Raw genomic sequence first — 23,646 nt, 5'->3', positions numbered from 1 at the left:
CATTGCTAGGAAATTTTACAATAACTCTCTTTGTTTTCTACTTTTTGTTGTTTACCATTTTTTTGCTATGCAACAGCAGTAGATTTAAAAAAAATCATTTGGATGTACACTGACCTATGAAAATGATTGACTGAAAATCAATAAAAATAACGAATATCAATATAATATATTACCTTAAATACATTCCAATCTCATACTGTTTAAGAGCATCGCATTAATAGAGATTGTACGTGATTAAAATTTTTACTTAGACTTCAAATCAAAAATTTGATAGAATATTGTTAGTGAATCAGTACTACTTTTTATTTTTAACAGAAATAAGTGATGCTAAAAAACAATCGCCTATTCAAACTCCACCAAAAATTGTCATCTAAAAAATGAGAACATATGTAAATCATAAATGAATATTGAAAAATTTGATTTCACATGACATGAATGTGACACAAATGCGATACAAACCAAACCTTTCTTTAGCCAAAAGCGACAGCAGTGACTCCAATTACAAAATTAGGAATCCTGGGGCTAAATTCTTCGTCATGAAAAAATGGAAACAAAAATACTTCCCCTATTCAAATCTTCAATTGGCATTTGATTTAATAAAAACCAAGTAAAAAAGATGTCAGTTCGACCGGGCGGAACTTTCAATACCCTCTACCATTTGGAGCGAATTTGGCAATTTCCAAAAAAAAAAAAAAAATAAAATCCGTTAAAAATTCTGTTAAAATCTTAAACATATTGAATGTAGCATTATATTAGGGTATACATGACGACGAGGACCTACATAGGCAACTTTTGTCATAAGCTATTACAATACTCAAATGCGAAACTTGAAAAAAGATTTGTGAATAATGTAGCTAAAATCATCAAAATACCGAATATAGGGAAGTACTATTATGTGGGCGCTATAACAAAACGTGGATCTGCACAGACAATTTTCTGTTACAGGCTGTAGTTTCCATTACGAACTTCAAATACCAAATTTAAAACAATTCCGGTGAATAATGTCGCTAAAATCATTAAAATACCGAATGTAGGGAGGTATCGTTACATTGGGGCTATACGAAGACGTGGACCTGCACGGACAATTTTCTGTCATAGGGTGAAGTATCCATTTCGAACTTCAAGTACCAAATTTGAAACAATTCCGGTGAAAGTGTCGCTTATATCACCAAAATACCAAAAATAGGGAGGTACCGTTACATGGGCTCTATATGAAGACGTTGACCTTTCAATTTTCTGTCTTAGAATGTAGTTTCCATTACGAACTTAAAATAATGTCGCTACAATCATCAAAATACCGAATATCGGGAGGGACCGTTATATGAGGGCTATACGAAGACGTGGACCTCCACAGACAATATTCTGTTCTGGGCTGTAATATTCATTACGGACTTCAAATACCCAAATTGAAGCAATTCCGGAGAATAATGTCGCTAAAATTATGAAAATACCGAATATTGGGAGGTACCGTTATATAAAGGATATACGAAGACGTGAACCTGCGCTGACAGTTTTCTGTTAGATGGCCGCTAAAGGAAAACGCAGGCATGTATTTACAATATTATGTCACCAGATGAAGTACCCGTTACCAATTCCAAATACTAAATTTAGAAAAATTCCGTGAAAGCTAAGAGCAACAAAATACCCAAAATCTGGCCGTACTGTTATATGTGGGCCACTGTAAAACGTGGAGTGATGTTCTGCCACCAGAGGTAAAACCCATTACAAATTCCTAATACTAAGTTTGGAACAATTCCGTGGAAAACTGTGGCTACAATCGTCTAAATGCCGAATATCTGGAGGGGTAAGGATGCAGTTTTGTAAGCAGTCACTGTTATCAATATGTACTCTTCCCTCCCTTCATTTGGTAATGAGATATTTTGCTGGGGCACTCATACATGTACACTCTGTCGTAACTCATTACTTCGTAAGATAGAACTTATTTTGCTTTTTAAATTTTATAGGATTAGCACAATATTTGTTGGCTTTCTGGTAATGCATATGTTGCTGTCGTATATTGTAGGGCAAACCCAATTTTTGGAACTCATATTTATATATATATTTTTCATATTTTCGTCAATATGCGATATAATAAACTTTTGAAATCTGCATTAAGCTTCTATGAACTCCTCTGAATTTTCTCCTGTATGACAATAAAAGCTACACAACACTAACCAAAAATCGTATAAATAGCATTAAATCATATTGCAAATAATGATATTCATCAATCATCATTTTTGATATAACTTTTAATGCAAATATTAATTTATTTTATTTTTTTTTTCGTCTTACCTTCAGCCAATTATAATCCAGACGATGATGAAGAATATCTTGCCTCAAAAAAGAATGGCAGTGTACTGGGGCGTATACAGCCAGCGGACAACAACAATGTAACAGTGCCCTCAATCATTATTGATCAGCCGTTGCGCAGGGGGCATTCATCGGGATTATTCAGGTATTAATGGAAATTTTACACACAAAACTGAGTTATCTTAATAATTATGGCTTTGATTATGTACACAAAGAATGAATAACTGACAAGTTTGTTTTTCTTTACTTTTCCATCGCCATCGCATCATATTGATTAATTTGTTTATACCATTTTTTTAACATTTCGCCTATTTGACCAAATCATTTACACAGTAATGCCAAAATTCACGAAGAAGATTATCGACGAGAAACGCAGACAAATGTACCCATGCTGGGACCTGAGATACTTGCTGTCTTTGCCAATTCGCAGATATTCCAGGATCATCAACCGACCAAATTGAATCGTATCAGCACGAAACCGAATTTGGCTGGAATACACTCACCGAAACGGGAAATGCCCACCACACCCAAGGAGTCCGATCAAGATCGTCTGCTGCGTCGCTTGGAAGGTAATAATGAATCTACACCGTTTTTGCCCAGAAGCAATTGTACAAGTAATGGTGGCAGTGGCCAGAACACACCTGGCAATGCCACGCCACATTTAAAGGTTAAATTCTATTTGAGCTGAGACAAGCGAAAATCCCCACTTAAAAAAGTATTATTTTTTGTATTTTTATAAAAATATTGATTATGTTTACTTAAAAAAAAACAGAAACTAAACAAAAAGACTTAGTAACATATCGATGATATACTGAAACAAGTATCACAACATTAACACAACCTTAAAGTGCCGGCTATCCGCTGTATAGGTTTTAAACAAAACTCCATGTGCAGATATATGAAACTGTAACCTCAACTGTATTAAATTTTAAAAATGTAGTCTCTTAGCTGTAACTTTTGTTTTTTTTTATGCCAAAGATTAAGTTTTGCGTTTTTGTTTTGTTCATTGTGCCGTTATTATTAGTTTTAAGAAACTCCGCTTTTATATTATACTTTCGTCGTTTGTATCTCCTCTGTGGAATATGGAATCGAAAGGATTGTGTTTATTGTGTTTAATTAATTAATTATAAGTTATAGATATCATATATACAGACATATTTATGTAAATAATTATTGAGTAAAAATCAATGTTTTTTAAAAAATAAATTATGGACAACCAACTGATTTTGATTATATTGCAAATTATCTAATCTATTAGAGGGTGGACATGTTCAACTGTATTTATTAATTTATTACATTTAAAATAAAAAAGTAATATTTACATTCCATACGAATTCGGAAGAAACTTATATATTGGATCTATAAAAGAAATATAAAGCGAAATTAAACATTTGGCAGAGGTAATTACAGACTTGTATCTAATCGATATCTCATACCAAATGCAAAATGCAAGCTATACATAAATCAGGATCGATTTGAATAGTAGCAACAATTAATGTTATCCTTCCGCTGAACGAATGTGGTTGTGTAACGCTTAAACAATGCTGGCAAATATTTCGACATTACTTTGGAAGTCATGGTAATGTAGCAACATTTTTTTCAAAATTTGCGTATTTTGCGAATTTTGGAGGGAAAGTAGCATCGTAAGCTGCGTATGTAAGCTTTGGGGCACAGAAATTCCGCACTCATACATTGAGAAGCCGAAGTATCCATAATTGGGTAATTTTTCTTCAAAAATCAGAAAGAAATGACCGTTAGATAATCGGGCCGTGTTGAACGAATGTTTCTTGAAAAAAACTGAAAGGAAGGATAACACTTGGTTTCAAAAGAACGGCACCACGTGCCGCGCCTCCGAAGCTGCACTCAATATTTCGCTCTCTGTTTTCGAGGATGGCATTATCACTATAGACAAATGAAGATATAGACCATAGACAAATAAAGGTATAGACTAAAAAGTTCTAAAATTTACCCCTTCGGGCAGATGTCACTATGGTCGATCTGGGGCCAGTAAACTCACTCAGGGCTAGTGAAGTCACTCGACTTCGAAAACAATCTATTCATTTTTCTGCTATTTAAGTTCTATTTTTTATATTTCACGACATAGTTGGTTTATGTCAGTTGGTTAATTCAATTGATAAATAATATTAATTGAAAAAAATATTCAATATTTCGTATTTTGGGAGACTTGAGTGAATAGACTTATGCTCTCTCACAGCATGAACGACATCTATTGAAGCACTTTTTTCGAAGATATCAGATGAGACAACTTTTTAGTCTATACCTTTATTTGTCTATGATATAGACAACGAAATGCTCTCACCGTTTATCTTCGAAAAAATCGGATCAGCAGATGTCGTCTATATCGTTTCAGGGATTTGAGTGGAAATATTGAAGTCACTCAGTTCTAAAACATTAAAAATAACAAAAACTGTAGGTTATTTGTCAGTTGAAAATTCCTCCATAATAAAAGATAAGTGAAAACTACGTAGTGACATCGAAAAATGTGGGAATATTCCAGTGAAATTCTTGAAAAACGATAAAATGTGTTTTCGAAGTCGAGTGGGTTGAACGCGTAAATCAGCTCGTTGACTATGCAAAACATGATGAGAGCTACCTGGATAAAAATACAAAAATAACTTTTCGTTGTCTATAACTTCATTTGTGTATGTTATCACCCGCATAGCTAATATCGGTTGACAAAACCGGGCTAAGTCATCAAAAATAAGTTCTACGCCAAGAAGCCAGAGACAATTGATGCTCAAAAGGACAATATTCCTGAAACCATTGGTGAAATACGGTCGATACTGTGCTTAAAAATGGGACCAATGCTGTAGGCTACTGCATGGCCAACCGAGGCCAGGGGTGTCGTCAAAAATAAGTGTTACACCAACAAGCCAGAGACAATTGACGCTCAAAAGGACAATATTCCTGAAACCATTGGTGAAATACGGTCGATACTGTGCTTAATTGGACCAATGGTGTAGGCTACCGAGGCCGCCATTTGAATAAAACTATAACCGCAAGAATTGTAATTTAAAATAAAAAAACACTTTTGAGAATATATTCAAAAAATTAGTTATTGTATACATTGTACATATAGTATATGTTCTATTCTATAGAAGGATACATTCTGAAATGTAGGAAAGGAGGCGTTTCATTTTTAGAAAATTGTTCCATTACGATGTAAAAAGAAGAAAGGAGGTTGAAAAAAGCTGCTACTTAAATCCATTTTTTTTCTTTTTGTCTCAACACATTACATTGCATACTTAGGTTATATATGTATTTATGTATGTCTATTATTTTGAATTACAAAGAAAACAACATGAAACTATTTCAAATTCAGTTTTAACCATGGTACAATTAATTCAAGTTAGCTTTATTTCGAATAATATCCAGCTCTGCATTTTCTGTAATCTACCTTCAATTCTGACAAATACAACTACATTGAAAACAAGTTTCAATCTCTGAATTGTGACCAAGATATGTTGTCATAAATTGTAAAAAAATTGGGAACCTTGGATTGCACAAAAAAAATATAAAGTTTTCAATGTTTAAGAGTTACATGAAGTAAGATCCCAGATGTAAGGAGGTCGATTCGATGGAAAACCCATCAAAGATTATAAGACGTTCTGCTTTCAAAGGAATTGACCTGATGACGGCTGTTGAAAATATAAAGTTTCGACGGAAAGTGGCTATTTAAAACTTAAATACTCTGTGAAACCTTATTGGTACATACATTTTTATTTCAAGTTGGAGAATTACAAATACGACACAGAAATACTAGTTCACATATACTTTACATTTATGATGTATTTACTTTCACAATTTTAAGACATCCTATTATTATTATTTTTTTTTATTAAAAATTTATTATTAAAAATAGCAAATTAGAAAATCATGAATTTCTGGTTAAAGTATTATAAACTAACTAATTGTTTGGATTAACCTGTTGAATATTTATCATTTATCGTCTGCTATACTATTTATGCATTTGGGGTCTGGAAGATATGTTTTATACGTTTACGTGTTGTTTTAATCGAAAACAAGTTTTGCTAATTGGAAAAGTTCTGATTTGCATGCAAATATCAATCAATGGAGCAAAGGTTGAGAGAAATTGGTCAATAGTCATTGAGATTATATGACTTCAAGAATGATTACTTAAAGAAATATTTCTGATTTTTTATCGTTTCAAATGATTAACGTTTAATGTTATTTATTTTAATTCTCTTAATTAAATTAAAAAAAAAGTTTTTACAGAGCACAAATACCTATCCATAACTTGTGACCCGATCGCCAATCATATGATTCCTTTATAGTTTATTTTGTAATTATTTTTTTGTATAACATTTGCAATAAGCTTAATATGATTATATGATTAATAATTACTTAATAACTTAATTTGAAAATAACGAAAGTAAATCCCCGATTTGTTACGTAGCATTCATTGTTTTGAATAAATTTCTACGGGGATCCACTAGATATTTGAATTTTAATTCAACATGATGACTCATGTATTTTAACCACACTACATTCTGAATTCAAAAATCTTAAGCAGGAGACTGCGATAGACCCAGACTTCATTCCAAATGATAATTTTTAACAGGTTTAAAAATTTGTTGTCTGAACGGCGGTGATTCTCAAACATATCCCTGCATATAATATGCAAGTATTTTATGAGTTGAGAAACTGATAGGCATTTTTGAAAGATAATTATATCAAATATTGTTGCGGGCTATCGTAAAGCCTCTTCACAAAGTAATACAATTATTCTTCATACTTTTTATTATTGTTTATATATTGAATTCCAGAAAATTAAGGTGTAACCATCCCCCAGTTACGCACTTTAAAATATGGAAACACTTTTTCATATTGTTTTTATAATATGTTGACAAAGTTGTTGTTACTGTCGTTATCGGCACAAATAAAATAAAAGTGTTGTAAAACAATAAAAAACAGACACTAAGGAGTCAATGACTTTTCAAACTCGTTTCCACATACAATCCAAAAGATATGGGCATAAAGTAGTTATCTTTGTATATGCCACAATGGCGTTGTATGGACACCGCCATTCGAGTCTATATTACAAATAGACAGATTTTTATAAATAATATTTTTGATGTATAGGCTACACCATTTCCAGCATATATTTGAAAAATACCATTTTTTAAATAAGACTTCTTAAACCGAAATTTAGAAATAGTGTTTGATAAATGAATACTCTGCACACAAATACATAAAAACATTATCCAAATGAATTGCAGTAAGAACACTTCCAGTATTTGTTGAATTAAAATACTTTATATAATAACAAAGCCAAAATAATTTGCAATTCACGACAATAAATAAATATTTACTGATTTTATCGCCGCAATTACCTTTAGACACACTACGAGAAACTTTGTACCATGGTACAATGAAATAAAGGTAACCTCATTTCAAATTAGCATTCCCAGCTCTGCATTTTCTGTAATTTACTTTGTCAAATTTCAATGTATAAAAAAACAGTTGCCATTTTTGATTTTGTTTGTACACAATGGATTAATGAATATTGATTTCGATAATGAGATGTTGTCAAATGTATAAATTTGAAAAAATTGTATACATATGACATATGTTATCAAAACTTTTTTAATATCTAAATCAGTCTACAGTATGTTAAAATAAACAGTAATTTAGATGTGTAGAAAAAAAATTCAATTTTGTTGGACTATCAAATAAATAATGTAAAAGGAAAATTCCAAAAATGTTTAATTTTAATGCTGTTTAGTTGTCAGCTGTATATACATGCCTTGCAATGCTTCAAAGAAACCCTAAGAAATTGTGGAAAAAGAAACATCACTTTCTATTTTAAAATAATATACAGGGTGAGACAAAAAGACTGGAACAAAGTCAAATGTCATAATTTTTATTTATTTTTTTTAAATTTTACTGAATAAAAGCAAAAAATGTCGGAAATAGCATCAAATTTTAGAACAAGTTTAGATTTGTTCGAATTGGTCACCTTTGGCGCGAATTATGGCCTTCAAATGGCCAATGAAACCGTTACACGCTGCCCGAATGTTGTTCTGCGGTATTATGACACATTCCCGGCGAATAGCTTGCTTGAGGTGATCGACACTTTGATATTTTTTAGTGCCAACCTTGCTTTCTAAAATACTCCAGACACAGTGGTCCAACGGATTGGTATCCGGAGATTTTGGTGGCCAATGTGCGCTGGAAATTAAGCGAGGGACCTCATTTTTTAACCATTCTTGGGTGGCGCGTGCTGAATTCGATGGTGCTGAGTCCTGTTGGAATGTCCAAGGTCTGCGGCTAAAATGTTTGCGGACCCAAGGCTTTAATACACCCTCCAGAATATTTTTGCGATAATATTCGGCTTTTATTCTGATGCCACGGTCGATTCATACGAGTGGAGAGCGACCATCGGTTGTTATGGCGGCCCACACTATCAACATGGCCCGCGCTTGAGTTTTGGTGGCCAACCGAAGGTGCACATTTTCAGCTGACCTCTTGCAAGTAAACACGATAATTTTGTTTGTTTACAAACTGTTGAACAACGAATGTTTTCTCATCGGAGAAAACCAAATTCGGGAGTTCACCACTTTCGGCCAAGCGAAGCAACTCTTTAGATCTCTAGTCTATTTTATTTCTGTTGCGGTGTAAGTTCTTGCACTTTTTGGAAAAAAAACACACTTTGGAAAAAAAAATTTCGGCCACAGCTACGCGCGTTTCGATTAAGTCTCTTCTTTACTTTTCGAACCATTTCTGCTGATGTAGTTGTTTCTTCCGTCCACTTCCTTAACGTCGGTCTACGCTACCAGTATCAGAGTAACTAGCGATGGTACGAGACACAAAAGATGCATTCACATTTAAATGATCGAGTGCTCTAACGATAGCCACTTCTGGTTTTCCAGCCAAATATGAAGAAATCACACTATCACGCTTGAATTCCATCACGAATAACTTTTTTTCTGGAAAATTCTCACCAAAATGTTTTTGTAGGCTTGTAAACAATATAATGAGCTGTCACTGGAATAATTTTAACAGCTGTTGGATGAGTGGCTTAGAAATGACAGCAGTCTGAAGTTGGTTGCAGTTTTTTCATCTCACCCTGTATAGTCAAAATTCTTTTCTGTTTGCAACATAATTGAACCATGGTTCTAAGGAATTGCAATGTTTCATGACAAATTCCATATTTGTGAAAAATTTTCGGTCTTTCAAATCATGTCATTTAATTAAAATCCAAAACTTTTTGAAATCGTTGTACCAAAATCGATTTTATTCCAAGAATTGTCCTTCTTTCTAAATAGATCAAGGATTAAGTATGTCTTAACGAGTGAAAAATCTCCCACAATTGGATACAAAATTTAAACTCCTTAATATTTTTTTGTTTATGTCATATTTTTGTGACCTTTAAAGGGTTAACATGGTTAGGGTGGACGGCGAATGGACAGGTCATAACAGGCACAGCATCCAAAATAAGCTAATCACCATTACTTTTGTTTTATAACTTTTTGTGGCAATCTAAAATTTATATCGTTGACTGTTGATAAACTTTCTTATAGATCATTCTTAGGTATAATGCACGGCAGAGTTCAGAAAGTTGCCTCTACAATGCATTGTCACATCCACCAACGGAGTTCAATTTGTTTGTATGTTCTTTTCAGAAAATTTCAGTTGTCACATTTTCACAAAGAAAGTTCGAATGTTATTGATTTTATTTTGTGTAGCCCCCATCCTAACCTCAATATTCCAAATCTCACCATCTCGCATTTACGTACTTCCACATGATAATTATCCAGTTCTTCAGAAATAGTTCCACGTCAAAATTAGCTGAAGAATTTTCTGTAGACAAGTACTCGGCTTCCGAGTCGTAAAAACATGTCGAGAAAACCGGATATATTGTTAATGGCCTATGAACCTCTCAATAGAAGTTACAATTTTACGCAGTATGGAGAGTTAAATAAATATCCAAGGTAGCGTAATAGGTGACATTGTTCAATAGTGTTTGGAGTTTTATAGCGTGAACATTTTTATTTTTTTCCCACTGTATTGTTTGTCCTACACCTTAGATTCCTAAAAATAATATTATTTTACCGAAATAAATGCGTATTTCTCTACAATGAAAAAACTACCGCTCCGTCTGAAGTTAAAAAAAAATATTAGCATTAAAAACAAAAACCACAATATATTTATAACGTTTTTTTCCAGTACTTTTTGTCTAAATTTTATTGTACTCTCAAAACATGTCAATATTGAAGGAAAGATACGACATTAAAAAACTCTATGCATGCTAATTACCTCGTTTTGGCATAAAATTAACTTTTGAAATCAAGTTTATTTTATCGTTTAATATTCGTAAAGCGATGGCGAGCTCGTTTTCAAAGTCTCGTGCAAAAAAAATGACAGACCTGAGGCAACAAATACAATTCGAATGAATATCAGGCGAGTGGAAGTAACCGAAACGCAAAAGGCAAAACAGATCAAGAGACAGAGTGACTGTGTTCTCGTAGACATGTGCAAAATCTATAATCACAGTGGTTTGCTGATCACTTTGATGTACATAAGGTGTGTTCGATAAACCAGAAATATTTTTGAAGACAAATGTTTTAACAATGGGAAATTATTTCAGTAAGAGTTATCCAGTATTAACAGTTGATTGAAAATCAGCTGAATTGTTTGTGAATGTTCAACAACCCTTTAAATATTTAAATTATGTTTTATATAATATGGGCTCAACATTTTATTACACCATCAAATTACAATTTTTCATTATTTGTTTTCTTCATGGCAGAATCGTGCTAACGGCTAAATACATTTTTTCAAATTTGAAGCACATCAATTGTCAAACGGTTTTGATAATATATTTGTAGTTACATTGAAAAATTAAATGAAAGTGAGATTATTTGCGACAAAAAGCATGGTGGCAGGAACGATTCATTTTTCACAATTTCTAAATATGAAAAATTAAGAGAAATGTGGTCAGAGGCTTGTGGAGGTACCAATAAGAGTGGACTCTAATTCACAGCAGATGTAATGTTGGTTTAAATATTAAAATGTAAAAAATTGATAGAATATTGGGTAATCGGGCTAATTTCAATTGTGTGATTTATGCAATTTTTAAGAGACTTTAGTAGGAATTTATATCATTTTTTTCTTAAGAGGGTTGTAAGACAACTATTCTAATTTTGCCATGGTTATCTTAAACAAAAATTAGTTTAGGAAAAGAAAAGTGGCAATACATTAAACGCTTTTTTGATTGGTTAAAGCTTCTTCGTAAAAGAACAATGGAGTTTTAGATTGAGTAAGGTCGATTTTGACCCTATGCTCCTTTATTATTTTCTGTCTTATGTATTCCCACCCCAATTTCTAGGGAGATATCTACCAGAGAACGAATACAAACGAAACGAGTACCGTGCTGCTCACACGAAGTTACAAACTTTGACAATCGTTTTGTACTCCACAAAAAAAAAATCAAACATTTCAATGTCAGAAATACACAAACAATACGATTGCTTTAATGTACTTCGGCTGTGAGTTGCCGAGCTGTATCGTTTGCGAACAGATCGCCGAGAAACGTTTGCTGTGCGAAATTATGAATGCTATATTTATAGTTGTCATTCTATGTATTGTTTTGCACCTTTTCCAATGTATGATGGGCGTAATAAATGAATACAAAGGCATGAATGTTACTTAAAATTAGTTAAAAAACGTTTGCAAACGTTTTCAATGAGTTTTGTACTGTTTCGCTTCCAATGTTGCGTCGTCCAGCGGAATACATGTCAGTTTTCTTTTTGTTGCCACTCATCTACGCAAACAGCACAAAATAAAAACAAGTAAAAAAACATTAAGTTTGCCCGGACCGAACTTTTAATACCCTCCACCTTAGGTTAATGGAATCACTAGAACCAATTATGACCCACAAATACCAATTTTTAGACATATTCGTGGGAAAATTTGGCAAAAATCATCAAAATATCGAATATCGGGAGGTACCGCTATATAGGAGGTACCGCTATATAGGATACAAAAGCGTGGACTTATACATACAATGTTTCGGCGCACGAACTAGGACCCATTATGACCTACAAATACCAATTTTCAGACAAATCCGTGAAAAATGTGGTAAAAATCATCAAAATACCGAATATCGGGAGGTACCGTTATATGGGGGCTATACCAAAACGTGGACCTATACATGCAAAGTTTCGCCACCCGAGCTAGAAACCATTATGACTAACAAATACCAATTTTTAAACAAATCCATGAAAAAATGTGGCAAAAATCATCAAAATACTGAATATCGGGATGTACCGTTATATGGGGAGTATACCAAAACGTGGACCGATATATCTTCAACCAACCATATATAATACCAACCATCCTAGACACAATACAAATTATTCTGCTAAATGTTGACGCTCTACGTCAAATAATGTGGGCTGTATCGTGATTTCAACAGACAGATAGACGTTCGTCGTTAAATCGTCTTAGAATTTTATGCTGATTATGAATATATATACATTATGGGGTCTACGACGAATATTTAGGGATGTTACAAACGAAATGACAAAGTTAATATACCCTCATTTCCAACGTGGAGGGTATAAAAACAAGCCCCGTTATCTTAATATCGGTTTTGTTTCCGAAGTACGAAACGATTGCAAAAGTTTGATATAGTTTATTTTCGTACTCTGGATTTTACTGAATGTCGTTCTTTAAGTTTTTTGCAAAAATTCCACTGTGAAATTTACTGTGGGAAAGCTATCATATTTTAGTTTTTTTAGTTGAGAATTAAATCACAACCGATAAAGGTGTCAACGCATGGTACAATAAAGAGAAGGTACGTCAACTTTGAAAAAATTGCAAGTATAGAGGTCTACCTGTTTGGCTTGTAATGTCAGAATTAATATCAAAACAATAAAAAATCAAACAACTTGTTGCATTTATTTTGAATAAATAATTAAAAAACGCGATAACTGAATGAAAGGTCAACACTTCTTTTCAAAATCATGTTCTATATATCTCTAAAGGATTATTTCGCTACAAAAACTCTAGATTTTGTCGATGCGTACGTTGAAATATATTTTCTGAACAATTTTTTTGTTATTGAAAAGAAAACACATACATAAACAAATAAAGATGACATATTAAGCCAAGAAAAATAAAAAAAAATGAAAATCATATGGTTTCATAGCCCTACCTTGATATCATTGTACCATGTCAACGGGGCTAAAATCTTAAATGGTAAATTTTTAATACCAAAAATACGATGCAATCACAAATTTCTTGTTTGCTTTTTTACAAACAAAATAAGTTTGCCACTTTAATCGCCAGTACTCTAGATATTTCCATATATATTATTCTAAACTCGATTACACCACGGTGCACAGCCTTATTCTTATCTAATTATAGTCGATTAAGGAAAAAATGGAAACAATTTTAGACATAATAAAAATTTAGCGAAAACAACAACACATATATCTTTAACAATACGACACAATCAAAGCAACCTTCAATCGAAAATACAACAACTTGGCATTTAATCTTTGCTAAAAAGAGAACTGATTTATGATCAGGTATTTATTATTTTTCTGGACAATTGTCCAAATGACTGACTAACTGTTTGTTTATGACCTTAATTCTATGGATTGATTTTTTTCTTGTTTGCCGTTGTCTACTGCTTTCTCTCTCACTTATTTTGATTTGCCATTCGTCAAGTGGATTAATCAATTAAGGGTAGAGTATTGTTGTATTGTTTGACTGATTAGCTTGGAATAACAAATTGTTTTTTTATATAAATCATGTGTATAAAATAGACATTTTATCTGGAATAATATTATGGTAATCTTTTTCATTAATCAAATAACTCATTACCAACACTGCACATTAAACTAAATACGTACGTTATTTTGGAGATGATCTTGGGTCCCAGGCATATAGCACAAATTGAGTAGCTCTTAAAGTACCTCAATCCGCTATTAAGTATATCTAGTGTTTTTGCATCGCAAAGAGAGAATTTCTACTTTTTCTACGAATCTTATTTTATTTTTTTTATAAAATATCCATGTGGAAATCTGTAGAACTCACGGAGTTACAGCTTTTACCTGGAATTAAATATAAATCATGAAGAAAGTTTATTGAGTTTATGCAGGTCTTAAATACTTGAAACCATGCTTTATTATACCCTACACCATATAGTGATAAGGATATTATCTCTTATCTCTATCTTTGTGCATTTGTATGTAACTTGGAGAAGGAAGCGAGATAGACTCGTAGTTACTTTTGAGGATCTTTATAGAATCACTTTCTCAGTCCGTCTGCCCATGTATTTTTGTGAACAAAATGCTGGTTGTATATCGGTCCAAATTTAGATATAGCTCAGATATATATATTTCTTAACCGATTTCGGGTTAATTGTGCACCAAATGGCCAATATTAGTCCAAATGATTTAAATTTTGGCACATTCTACCCTCACGTACGTTATATGCGCACCACAACAATAATCTTTGCTACCAGTTATCAGGTACAGGTCAGAAATAAAAATTTTGTTAAGATCGGTTCAGATTTGGATATAGCTCCCATATCGGGATCGGATCAGATTAGGATATACCTCCCATATACAGGGTGAGATAAAAAACTGCAACAAAGTCAAACGTCATAATTTTAATTATACCCTACACCACAAGGTGGTCAGGGTATTATGTCTTTGTGCATTTGTTTGTAACAGGCAAAAGGAAACGAGATAGACCCATAGTTCCTTTTGATGATCTGCATAGAATCACATTCTGAGTCGATTTATGCATGTCCGTCCGTCCGTCTGTCCGTCCGTCCGTCCGTCCGTCCGTCCGTCTGTCCGTCTGTCCATGTATTTTTGTAAACAAAGTACAGGTCGCATTTATTGCCCGATCCAGATGAAATTTTGCACAGATCATTTGTTTGGCCCAAGGACGAACCCTATTGAAATTGGAGATAATCGGTCAAAATTTAGATATAGCTCCCATATATATCTTCGTCCGATTTGCCTTTTATTGTGCACCAAGCGTGTAATATCAGCCCGAATTGTATGGAATTTTGCACATACAACCAAATTAGGCCTGAAAATATGTACGCCAAATTTGATCGAAATCGGTTCAGATATAGCTATAGCTCCCATATATATTGTTCATCCGATTTGTTATTTTTGTCCACCGCCACCGTAATATGCACTCTGCAACGACAATATTTAGGGAAATATATCAAATACAGCTCAGAAATACATTTGCAAAATTTTATCGAGATCGGTTCAGATTTGGATATAGCTCCCATATATAACTTCGTCCGATTTACCTTTTATTGTGCACCAAACGTCTAATATTTGTCCAAATGTGATGGAATTTGGCACATACGACCGAATTGAGTCTAGAAGCTAGTATGTCAAATTTGGTGAAGATCGGTTCAGATATAGCTATAGCCTCCATATATATTATTCATCCGATTTGTTATATTTGTTACCCACAACCGTAATATGCACTCCGTAACAACGATATTCAGTGAAATATATCACATACAGCTCAGAAATATCTTTGCCAAATTTTATCGAGATCGGTTCAGATTTGGATATAGCTCCCATATATATATTTATCCGATTTCAAATTAATTGTGCACCAAATTGTCAATACAAGTCCGTATTTAAGAGATACAAATGCTTCGGCATGTTTAGTCCTTTGAACTTTAAATTATAATTATAATCATAGCGTGTATGATTGAATTCTCCCATAAAAACTTTTAACTGTTATGTGGAGCTCTACTAAATTAGCAAAGTGGTGTAGGGTATCATAAAGTCGGCCCCGCCCGACTTTAAGACTTTCTTTACTGTTTTTTTTTTTGAATAATTAATTATAGAATAAATTTAGATTTGTTCGAATTGGCCACCTTTGGCACGAATTATGGAATTCAAACAGCCAATGAAACCGTCACACGCTGATATTCATTAGCCACAATAAAGTATAGCTACTTACTTGTCCACTTTTGGCCCTTCTTAAGATTATGGGTTAATTATCAGATTTTTAATGACTTATTTAATAAGTATGGTAAAAATAAAAAATCGATAATGATTATGTTTTACCACAAGAAACAAAATTGACCTTCGGCATTAAGGTTTACCAGATTAAGAACTACTAGAGAAATAGGGCAGATTGAATTTAACCCAGGCTGTATATTTCGTGGAGAACAAAATATATCTGTCTTCTAACCAAGAGTCCCATTGTTGCCTTATTGTTTCCTTTCCAGGGTTAGTAGCATTCTATATAGGACAAAGTATTTCAGACAGATAGAATTTCACATTTTGCTCCATTCTTGGTTTCGGCATTAAATAAGTACGGGAACACAACAAAAAATTTTATCTAATTAAGTTATTAAACAAAGGTAATATGTATATAAACACCAGATGTTTTCCTTCGGAAACCAAAAAATATTCAGTTGGACATTAACATACTACTAAAATATTAATAAAAAACCAAGTGTAAATTTAAAATCTTATCAGTGAGTAATCTTTCAATTATTGTGGAAAAATTTCTAGAGACAAAGTACGCATTCGCCAAAACATTGGTATATTTATATACACGAATAATTTAAATTTAAGTGTGACATATATTAATATGCAGATGAACACTTATCATGTAATGGTATTTAATTTGGTGCGGTTATTGCTTTCATTACCTTGAAATATCAACTGAAGGTTAAATAATTTATGCGATTATAATCAATCGAATTTTTAATTAAAACAATACATACATATCAGAACGATTAACAACAATCTTACTAACAAACAAGTATGGTCTGATTAATGTAGATTATGTGTAGGCAAAGTTGCAATTACTATAAATGTTGTTTCTTTCAAGTTTGCACTCACGTACCAGCAGCGATTAAAGGCAATAATGGTGAAACTATCTAAAAAATGATTTTTCTTAAAATTAAATTCGTTAATAATGAACTCAATGATCCTTCATACAATAAAAAAATTGATATGAATAATTTATTATTACAAGTATATTTAAGACAAAATCGGTTTACTTTTCAGAAAGGCAACTTATGGTATTAGGTCATATCACTAAAATAAAACTTGTATGATATGAGTCAAACAATCTACTCGGAATCCATCAGAAAGCGTTTTTTAAGTACGATCACAGTATCTCCCTGGTTTAAATAGATCTAAATATTAGACAATTAAAACCGACGGTGCATTGGTACATACCCAGTATGAAATCTCCTTACCTAACAGTGAGTTTTTATACTTTCAGCCATATGGCTAAAGAAGGTATATATTATTTGATACGACCAAGACGATAACTCTTGAAGGGAAAATCCTATTTCATCCAAATTTGGTAAATCGTAATATTATTGTCAATCTTAGATCGACTTTGGAGATGGGCAATATCGGACCTCTCTTTTTGGTACCTCGCCGACAATAGGTCAAAATGTTCGCAGAAAATAATTTCCGAATTAAACAAGAACTGGCCATCCAATTTTGTGCAAACTTAGCAATTCCCAATATCAGCATCAGTGCTATGTCAAATGCGAAATTGGACAATATCGGTTCACAAATTTCTCACATCCCAATTTTTTTGACTAAAATTAGATCTAGTGTGAAGATGGTAGATATCAATCCACTCCTTCGAGTACCTCCCCCACAATGGATAAAAATAAGCATAAGATGCTCTTTACATTTCATACATCCCAACATTTGGGATAACACAAGGTGTGGTATGAAGATGGGATATATCGGTTCACTGAGGTACCATCCCCCACAAGGGGCCAACATTTTTAACAATTCTATTACTAGTAAAATGCGATATAAACATAAGATTCTCTTCAAATTGTACACATCCCAACATTTGTGCTACCATCTGGTGTGAAGATGGCCCAGCTTTTCTAGTCTAGTCGAAGGTGTCAAAATTTGGAATAACCAAAACGCCCATATAATGCGAAATAAACTTTCGACTCTGTTCAAATTTTACACATTCCAATATTTTTATTAACACAAGATGTTGCGTAAAGATAATAGATATCGGTCTATATTCTATATCTTTCATAACTAGCGAAACAAATGAGTTTAAATACGCGTTGAGAACATGACATGTGACTAATTACAAATGAGTTGGTTGGAAATTGGGACCGAAACCGTAAGGATGCCGAACAGACGGACATGAATAAATCGACAAAGAATTTTAATCCGATCATGAATATATAACATTCCTGATGGGGTTTTTAAGGATTATTTCTAGGTGGAGTATAAAAAGTACGGGAACAAGGCAATAGTCAACACCGCTACATGAAGAGAACGCTTCAAAATTATATTATCTCAAGTTTTTTTAACCCTAAGAGGTGGTATTCCAGTCTATACACGTTTTGACGATCTAGACCTGTGCTTATAGTCTACATCTGTTTTATCGTACATGTCGATATGTAATTATTCTAAGGTCGCAGATATCTAAAAAAATAACAGCACTACAAGTAATAACAATAACATATCATCCACAGTATCAGTAAGCCAAAAATAATGACAAATGCATATCTTCTCCATTACCAATAAGTCACAAATAATAGAAATAAGTTACTTTTACCTTATCAAGTAATGAGTGTATATGTCCGATAAAAATTCGATTTTTCGTGTCGTCAACCTATCAAGAAGAAACAATGTTTCTAACCATGACTGAGTGCAGCATCGGTATTTGACGAAGTAGGTACATCGCCACAATTGACTCTAGCATAAAGATCACAAATTTCCCAATTAAAAATTATCTTCATTCACTGATCATGAACATTTCATATTTATTTATGATTCATTTCATTCTTTATATAATATCACATAGTGTTATCTTGATTTTTGAGCGACGTCAGGAGACCATGCCATTTTCGTTGCATTTGCCTATATTTTTAAGTCCTCTTTCATTCATAACTCTTTAGCTCGTTTGAGTTTTTTTCTTTCCGTTGCAGTGCAAGTTCTTGCACTTTTTGGAATTTCAGTGATAGACACTTGTAGTTTTCCAGCCAAATATAAAGAATTGACACTATCACGCTTGAAATCCATCACGAATATTTTTCCGGAAAATTCTCATCAAAATGCTTTTAAACAATATAATGAGCTGTCACTGGAATAAGTTTAACAGCTGTCGGACGAGTGGCTTAGAAATGACAGCAGTCTGAAGTTGGTTGCAGTTTTTTCAACTCATCCTGTAATTATCCCACAAAATTAGTTTTTTTATTAACTGAACTGCAAAAATGTCAGATCGCTTTGAGCTTTGCAGATACAAGTTAAGTTATTTTAACTTTGAACTAATATCTGTCAAAACTTGAGATTTTTTCAAATGTTTGGGGACAGTGATTTTAAAAATACAGAGGTAGTATTTGTTCTTTCGGTAATGTGTAGCTAAAGAAGGTTCTAATCCGTCTTAAATTTCAGGGCTCACACAAAATTTTTGAATGAGTCAATGGTGGCTCCTAACACTTAAACAAAAAATAAAAATTAAACCAATAATGTAGTTAATAAAATGCCTAAAAGTATGCTCTGTTATATTGTCTTTAAGTAACAAAAATTAAAATAAAGTAAATAATTTTTGCAATAAATGTTTAATAAAAACACCAATCGCAATTTGGAAACTATACTGATCTATTAATTGTGTTTAAAATATCTAGAAAGATTCCTTTTAAACAGCGGGATAGGTTAGTTCATAGTAACAGTGGTGCAAGGAAAAGAGATCTATCATCTTAATCTGAATACATATCAATTTACAAAAACGTTAGGAGTTGTGTTATTTGTGATGTTTCAGTAAATCTTTATTACATTTCTGTAAATTATTTTTTTTTTATTATCTTGTACTCTAATTCGTCATTGATTTGACAAATGATGGCAAATAACTAATAAATATTTTTATCTATTTCCAGCTAATTTGGGTAAAGGCGACACCCTGGATTCTCCTGTTAAGGATGATAGGACCGTTACCGATACTAAAGATGCATCTCCAGAGCGACGTATAACATTTACCATAAGTAGCGATTCTTCGCCGGAGGGCAGCATGACATTGTCACCGAAAAAATTCGATGCAATTGCCGAAGAAGATACTCCGACAGTGCATGGTGCTGACAATGAACAAACTGAAAAAGAGGACGAAGTTATTCTCAGACCACGTCTCATCGACAGACATCCTCATCTGATGCCACCATCTGGCATCTCTAGTACACCACGTAATAAAATACTGCGCAGCGCTAAAAGTGTGCCACACTTTAATGTTCGTCCAGCGGCTAGCGAAACAGATATTTTTGCCATTACCGGTTCGGGTAACACTATTAGTATGACACCAGAAGTTCCGTCCATATCCTTTAGCAATTTGCCCAAACATTATGAAGACACTCCAACAATTGAAAAATATCGCGTCTCACAATCGTTGTACTCCATTCAAACAGCTAATGCTGCACGCGCTGAAGATTATTCAATGCCACGTTACTTCCGCAAGTCGGCCATGATAACGGCCAGCAGTGAAGTCTTATCTGGAACGGGTACAATGACAACGCCCTCGGCATCTTCTTCGCGCGAAGAAGTCCGACGTCCCGAAAAAGAGAAGAGTAAACGCTTGCAAATGCTAAGAGGAGCCTTGCCACCGTTACTTATACATTCCGTGTCATTCCGCAAGACCCGTGATGAGGGTAAACAAGTGGATTAATTAATTGAAAAAAGTATTTCCATTGCAATACTTACATTTGTATGCAACTAATTTATGAAAAGTATTTTCGTATTATTTTTGAGAGCATTTTGAACATTCTTAAGTTTTTTTTTATTGTAAACAAGAAAACTTAAATATATTTTTCTTATATTGTTAAATCGCATATTCTTTTTAAACATATTTATCACGAATTGAGTTCGTTTGAATTAATATTCGTTACAGTATTTAATGTAAATATATATTTTGAAAATAAATTTTTAAATGAAAATATTGTTTTTGTTTATTGTATTGTTTAAGGTAAGTTTGGAATGGAATGGAAATATTTATTATTATACCCTACAACACTATGTGTTGGGGGTATTATAAGTTTGATTGGGCCAAAAATTATGTAACACCACGAAATATTGATTTCCCACATAGGAAAGTGTATATGGATCTTCCTATCTCGCCGAGCTGAGTCGATCTAGCTATGTATGTCCGTCCGTCCGTCTGTCCGTCTGTCCATGTTAATTTGTAATCACTCTACATGTCGCAATTATGGTCCGATCTTCACGAAATTTAGAATGAAGGTGGGGATAGGGTCAGAAAAGAACCCTATTTCTTTTGGAGATGATCGCATAATATTTAGGGGTTGAAATGGACCAAAAACTGAAAAAATTCCTGATTTTGCAGTTGCTCTACAGGTCGCAATTATAGACCAATCGACGCGGAAGTTAGCATGGAGCTAGAGCTTAGGGCTGGGCAGAAGCCTTCCAATTTTGATGGTCATCGGGTAATATTTAGTGGGTGAAAATGGCTATGACATTTGAGTTAAAAAAAAATCAAATTTTCCATGAAACCGCGAATATATTTAATCCCGGCGAAACCACAAATAGACGAACAGGTCAATCCTGACCGTTACGTAGATGCCGATAGTAAATATTTCGGATATATACAGCGAAATATATACAATGTATATATACAAAGGAAGGGAATGTTAGCTAAAATGCTTATATCTCAAGAATGGCTGGACCGATTTTGACAAATTTTGTCAATGCAGAATGCCCTCATGGCATAAAAAGGCGCCTATAATGATGTTAATATAGATTTTTTATTATTTTGTGACATATTTTCATTTTTCATATTTTTTATCGCATGCGATTTTTTCAATTTGACTTATAATATTAAAGTGTATATGTTGTAATATTTTTTTACCTTACAACACACGTTGGAGATATTGGATATATAATGCAATTATCGTCCGATCCTCACGAAAAGGGTAGGGTTAGGTTCAGAATTGCTAGGCATATTGTTTTCAAAAATGTCCGCAATATATTTAGGGGTTTAAATTGACCAACAAAAAATGTCCCTGATTTTGCAGCCGTTATGATACAAATAGAAACTAAAGGATACAAAATCTCGCAGGGATTCAGTGTTGTGCTCTTGTTGTGAAAGGTTGTTTGTGAAGTGATAATTATAAGTGAACAGTTTATGATTATTGTGGAAAATCTACAAGTTCAAGTTCAAGTTTATTAATTCAATTCATTAATACAATACTTATGTCTAACAAAAGCTCTTAAGGATTACTTAAAACTACTTAGCATACAAATATTTATCTAAGTTTAACTCATTAATACATATATATGTGCATAATGTACGCATCATATCGCTAACACCAGAAATTAAATTTCATTATATGTAATATATGTTGTATTTAGCTTATATTATATTCCCCAGAAAAAGAATTATTAAAAAAGGGGCTAATAAACAAAAAAAAAAGTGTATTTTAGAACTATGGCTATGGTGCTTAAAACTACTCATAATTAACTATGTACAGGTGTGCTTCATCGGCTACTGTGTTATATTGTAGACGGTATTATTAATGTCGAACGTCTTATAACGGCGGTGATAGAAAAGTAATTGATTATCAATAGAGAGAAGGCCTGCTCTGTCCAAAGGTAATAAACACTTTGGTGCGTGATAGTTTGTCTCTAATATGTTGTTAATGTCAGTAATACTATTATTATTAAGGCTGTCAATAATTAAGGAATTTTCCAAAAATGATGATTTTTCTAGGAATTTTAGAGCATCCTTGATCAGGAACATATCGATTCTGTCGAAAAGTGTGTTCTCGTATACAGCGGAATTGTGCGGGAGTCGCCATATTCCATTGTCGTCTAGTATGGGTTTTATTTCAAGACACGATCTTAGCACCCTCCTCTCCCAGATACGAATTCTCTCCATTTGATGGGAGGAGATTCCGTACCAGACTGGGAAGGCGTATGCCAAGATTGGTCGAATTATTTGTTTATAAATTAACAGTTTGACAGGCAGTGTTAATCCACCTGATCTGCAAATAACCCGCTGGTAAGCCCAGAATAATTTTTTGGCCTTACCGAGAATGTAGTCCACATGTCTGACAAACTCAAAATTGGAGTGGAAAACCACGCCCAGATATTTGAGCTGGTCAAACACGCGGATCAATTGTCCTCCGATATATGGCGTAGCTTCAAAGCCTCTGGAGCTGGGGAAAAGGTGTTTTTTTATACCTTTAAAAACGATGCCTTCACATTTGTTGATGTTAAGGCTCATTTTCCATTTCTCAAAATATATGGAAAGGGTGGTCAGATATTGGTTTAGGCGTCTATTTGTGTT

The 23,646-nt window shown here is 33.3% G+C and overlaps 1 protein-coding gene across 9 annotated transcripts in view; it reads left to right on the top strand.

Annotated features, from left to right (window-relative positions):
* Positions 1 to 21,280, top strand: part of LOC101888381 (uncharacterized) — a 77,900-nt gene extending 56,620 nt beyond the window's left edge. For all 9 annotated transcript variants that reach the window (XM_011296342.3, XM_059128388.1, XM_059128387.1 and 6 more), the window contains 3 exons: positions 2,299 to 2,455; positions 2,644 to 2,879; positions 20,237 to 21,280. In XM_011296342.3, coding sequence (XP_011294644.1) covers positions 2,299 to 2,455; positions 2,644 to 2,879; positions 20,237 to 21,012 — 1,169 coding nt within the window. In that variant the 3' untranslated portion in view covers positions 21,013 to 21,280. The remainder of the gene's footprint in view (positions 1 to 2,298; positions 2,456 to 2,643; positions 2,880 to 20,236) is intronic.
* The last annotated feature ends 2,366 nt before the right edge of the window (positions 21,281 to 23,646 follow it).

The sequence above is a fragment of the Musca domestica genome, unplaced genomic scaffold (assembly GCF_030504385.1).
Source record: "Musca domestica strain aabys unplaced genomic scaffold, Musca_domestica.polishedcontigs.V.1.1 5, whole genome shotgun sequence".
Lineage (NCBI taxonomy): Eukaryota > Metazoa > Arthropoda > Insecta > Diptera > Muscidae > Musca > Musca domestica.
Note: the sequence above shows the minus strand (reverse complement) of the source record. Positions and strands in the feature narration are given on the sequence as shown.